Genomic DNA, 4,429 nt, shown 5'->3' with positions numbered 1-4,429 from the left:
TGACATCCCAGTCGATGGATCCACACTAGTTGGAGTCAGATCTGCTGCCCGCCATGCCAGAGAAGGCCGGAGATCTCCGGCGGTGAGCTCGGGTGGCGGAGTGGAGTGAAGTGCTTAAGATTTGGTCCGACGAGCGGATGAGTAGGAATATATGTGGGTCGGTGGGTCAGCATGGGTCGGGTTCGATGTGGTGGACGGCTCCTCGGACGTGCCATATCCGTCCCATATTTAAGCTGAATATGAGGAGTGCCGGTTAGCCCGGACGTTTGAGGCTTCATCCGGACGCTTGAGGCGGGTATGGGGCGGCGGTTGATGACGCTTCCTTGTGTCTGTACCGTTGTACATAAGAAATAATATTGAGCTAGCCTTCCCCAGCTTTTTTATGACCTCCACTAAACAATTGCTTTCTCCGGCCCGGCAGCGACGGAGCAACCACAGTTCTGTTTGGCCATGAGACAATCAATCAGACACAGATCGGTCGGGGTTACATATAGCGCCAATCCGTTCCCTCGTTTCCCACGTCCCCACGAATTTAAGCCACTGATTGATCGAGCGCTCGACTCGTCTCTCCGTGCCGTACGTGCGCCCACGAAGGTGGGCAGGCAGCGATGGCCGGCGAGAGCGACGACCGGGGCGCCGCGCGCGCGCCTCACGTCGCGCTGCTCTCGTCGCCGGGCATGGGCCACGTGGTGCCGGTGGCGGAGCTGGCGCGGCGGCTCCACGCCGAGCACGGCTTCACGGCCACCGTCGTCACCTACGCCAGCTCCGACTCCGCGGCGCAGCGCGCGTTCCTGGCGTCCCTCCCGCCGGCCGTCGGCTCCGCGTTGCTCCCGGCCGTCCCGCTCGACGACCTCGTCGCCGCCGGCGCCGCCATCGAGACGCTGCTCTCCGTCGAGGCCCAGCGCTCCGTGCCGGCGCTGGCGGCGCTCCTTGCGGGCCTTGCGAAGGACGGCAGCCTCGTCGCCTTCGTGGCGGACCTCTTCGGCGCCGACACGCTGCGGGCGGCGCGCGACGCCGGCGTGCCGGCGTACCTCTTCTTCCCCTCCAACCTGCTGATGCTCTCCCTCATGCTCCACCTCCCGCGCCTCGACGGTGAACTGGAGGGCGAGTTCCGCGACCAGCCGGAGCCCGTCAGGCTGCCCGGCTGCGTGGCCGTGCCCGGCGCCGACATCCTGCAACCGCTCCAGGACAGGACCAGCGGCGCCTACCGCTGGATGGTGCACCACGGCGAGAGGTACCGCGACGCGGACGGCATACTTGTGAACACGTTTGACGCCATCGAGCCCAACGCGGCGGCGATCCTCCGGCAGCCCGAGCCGGGGCGCCCGCCGGTGTACCCCATCGGGCCAGTGATACGGCAGCCTGACGACGGCGACGACGATGCCACCGGCTGTATCAGGTGGCTCGACACACAACCCGACAAGTCCGTGTTGTTCGTCTCGTTCGGCAGCGGAGGTGCGCTGCCCGCGGCGCAGATGGACGAGTTGGCGCGCGGGCTGGAGCTCTCCGGACAACGGTTTCTGTGGGTCGTGAGGAGTCCCACCGACAGTGGGGCCGACCCCGGTGCCAACTATTACGACGGGTCGAAGAGCAAGGACTATCCACTCAAGTTCCTGCCATCTGGGTTCCTAGAGAGGACCAAGGAGGTGGGCCTGGTGGTCCCATCCTGGGCCCCGCAAGTCAGGGTCCTCGGCCACCGGGCCACGGGAGCCATGTTGACGCATTGCGGATGGAACTCGGTGCTAGAGAGCGTGATGCACGGTGTGCCGATGATCGCGTGGCCTCTATACGCCGAGCAGAGGGAGAATGCTGTGATGTTACATGAAGAAACCAAGGTGGCACTAAGACCAAAGGTTCGAGGAGCAGATGGGATGATTCTTGATGAAGACATCACGAAGGTTGTGAATGATATGATGAACAGTGAAGAGAGGGATGTGATGTGTACGAAGGTGACAGAGCTCCAGAAAGCGGCAAGGAGTGGACTGGCTGCAAGTGGCATGTCACACAAAACGCTTACTGAGGTGGTGAGGAAGTGGAAGGAGCGTATGTTTGCATGATGATGCCATTTATCAAGGCCATCAGAGTCGTTAAAGGGTTGATGTACGAGACCAATTGTGCATTGTATGTTATGCCATAACTCATAATGTGTTTTAGATGAAATGGATGTGAAGCATGCAACGATGATTATGTTATTATTCACTGTTAATTTCGTTACATATTTGTTCCATTGTAATGTCAAGTTACCAATTGATTATTTTCTTAGAAACATTTTTTATATGTATTGATAACTAAGTGAGCAAAGTACAAAATTATTTGGCTGCACCAACGTTCATATATTACATAGTAAATATAAAACGTGCTACCATAAAGACCACTGATTGATGACATTGGTTTTTATACAACCCACACGCTATATTGTGAGAGAATTAACGTCTGTGCAAACAAGAAAGTATTATTTCATCCACTCGATTATCTTGCTTCATCGGTGCCACCCATTCATGAGATGTCTCTCATGTGCTTTCTCTAGTGTGGATCACATTGAATTGGGCCAAGCATCTACTCGTTCCGAGTTCATAAAAGTGCATGCATGGACACTAAGATTTGATATATTCCTTTTACTTGAAGATATGGTCTTAAATTAGGGTTTATAGTTAGCTCATGCACCCAATAAACTTTACTTTTCTTCAAGCATGACTCCAAATTCTCCTATAAAAGATGTGCTCCACTTCCTTTGTATTTATATGTGCTCTCCTAACAATGCTGGATTTGAGAGAGAACAGTGGCAAGTAGTAGTAGTTGTATGTGCAACATGTTGTGAATATGAGGCATCGAGGAACACACCCCATCAACTGTTAACATGATTATTGCTCATAGTAGTACATCACATGGCATGAAGAAACTTGTGGAAGAGTGACTGAGTGATGGAGTAAGATTGGAAACTAAGTTGCTAGCAGAGCAAGCATGATACTTGATTGTGGACTTGTGGTCTGGAGGAGGGTATTGGAGCGAGGTACTAAGGATAGAGTGGTTGTGTTGATGCAGAGGGCGGTAGGTGAAGGTCCACATGATTTTGAACCCAAAGACTAGCAAACTAGGTTAGGTCTTTGTCCATGTAAATACTAAGCCATCCATTTTCACCAGTTTACACTCCAAATCCACATTCTGGAAGGCTCCTTTAACTTAGTTCTTTAAGACAAACCAGGAAAAAAAAGATGAACAAGATAAGAGTGAAACTAAAGAAGAGAAGCTAAAAAAGGAAGGGCATGTTCTAATGCAACAAAGAAAGGAGGATGTCGACCACAGTTGCACTCAAAGAAAGGCACTTTTACTTCCTATGTCAGGACCCCGACTCAATGCCATATCGATCTAGCATGTAACACCTCATATCACTTTGCGGCCTCACGCACGGTATCCCCACGGTGTCGCCTTACCTTTGCCCGGGACCGTTTGCGCCTTTTGGCACACGTATATGACAGTGTCGCTAGCATCCATATGATAAGGAGCCCGGGCTGACATGGCTAGTCGAAAACCCAAAGTGGCACAAACTTACAGGGACAGGCATCCATGACCCAGCATCGAACGTGTCGGTCATCAGCGAGTGAATCCAGGCTGTAGCACTGGGCTAACAGGACTCCGGTGAACCGGGCTGTAGCGGGCTAACAGGACTCCGGTATTCATCGCGTGACATTTCCCCGAAGGGACAGACACAGGATCGAAGAAGGACACATGCCGGCCAGCCTAAGTGTTCCGGAGCAGTAGCAAGCTACCAGGGCTCAGTGGAAGCACTAGGAGACATTTCCCGGTAAGAGAGACTACTAAGGATAAACAACTAGATAGTCAGATCCCACACATAGCAATACACATTACACGTACGCATAACATGCAAGTATGTGCTGTACAACATGGCATCACAGCATAACTCAACAACTCATATAGATAAAGGCTCAGAAGAGCCATCATAGCATTATTACAAACAGGGGTCACATGACCCAACATTCAGAGCAATCAAGCAACAAACGGAAGCATTACATGTCTGAGTACAGACATCTATAAATGAAAAAGGCTGAAAGCCTGACTATCTACAACGTCCGATCAAGATCGTAGCTGAGGTACAAGCTACTTGTCGAAGTCCATGAGAACACTAGTAAGACCGAAGTCTCCGCTGCAAAAACATAAATAAAGCAACATGAGTACAAAGGTACTCAGCAAGACTTACATCAGATCCTATCATACATGCATTTGTATCAAGAGGGTAATGTGGGGTTTAGTTGCAGCAAGCCAGCTTTGACTCTGTGGCTATCCTGTTCTACGACTACCAGAACTTCTTGAGGTGATATGGCGCACACGAGTCCACTAATCACCACACAATACACTACTATGGATTCATCCCCGTCTCCCTACGAGAAGGCCATCCATAGCACTCACACTT

General features: G+C 52.2%; 1 protein-coding gene across 1 annotated transcript; it reads left to right on the top strand.

Moving 5' to 3' along the window:
• Positions 1-392: 392 nt before the first annotated feature.
• LOC123136271 (UDP-glycosyltransferase 72B1) lies at positions 393-2,137 on the top strand. The gene has a single exon (XM_044555615.1). It carries the CDS (start codon positions 609-611, stop codon positions 2,055-2,057), a length of 1,449 nt encoding a protein of 482 aa, XP_044411550.1. The 5' UTR covers positions 393-608; the 3' UTR covers positions 2,058-2,137.
• Positions 2,138-4,429: the final 2,292 nt, after the last annotated feature.

The sequence above is a fragment of the Triticum aestivum genome, chromosome 6B (assembly GCF_018294505.1).
Source record: "Triticum aestivum cultivar Chinese Spring chromosome 6B, IWGSC CS RefSeq v2.1, whole genome shotgun sequence".
Lineage (NCBI taxonomy): Eukaryota > Viridiplantae > Streptophyta > Magnoliopsida > Poales > Poaceae > Triticum > Triticum aestivum.
Note: the sequence above shows the minus strand (reverse complement) of the source record. Positions and strands in the feature narration are given on the sequence as shown.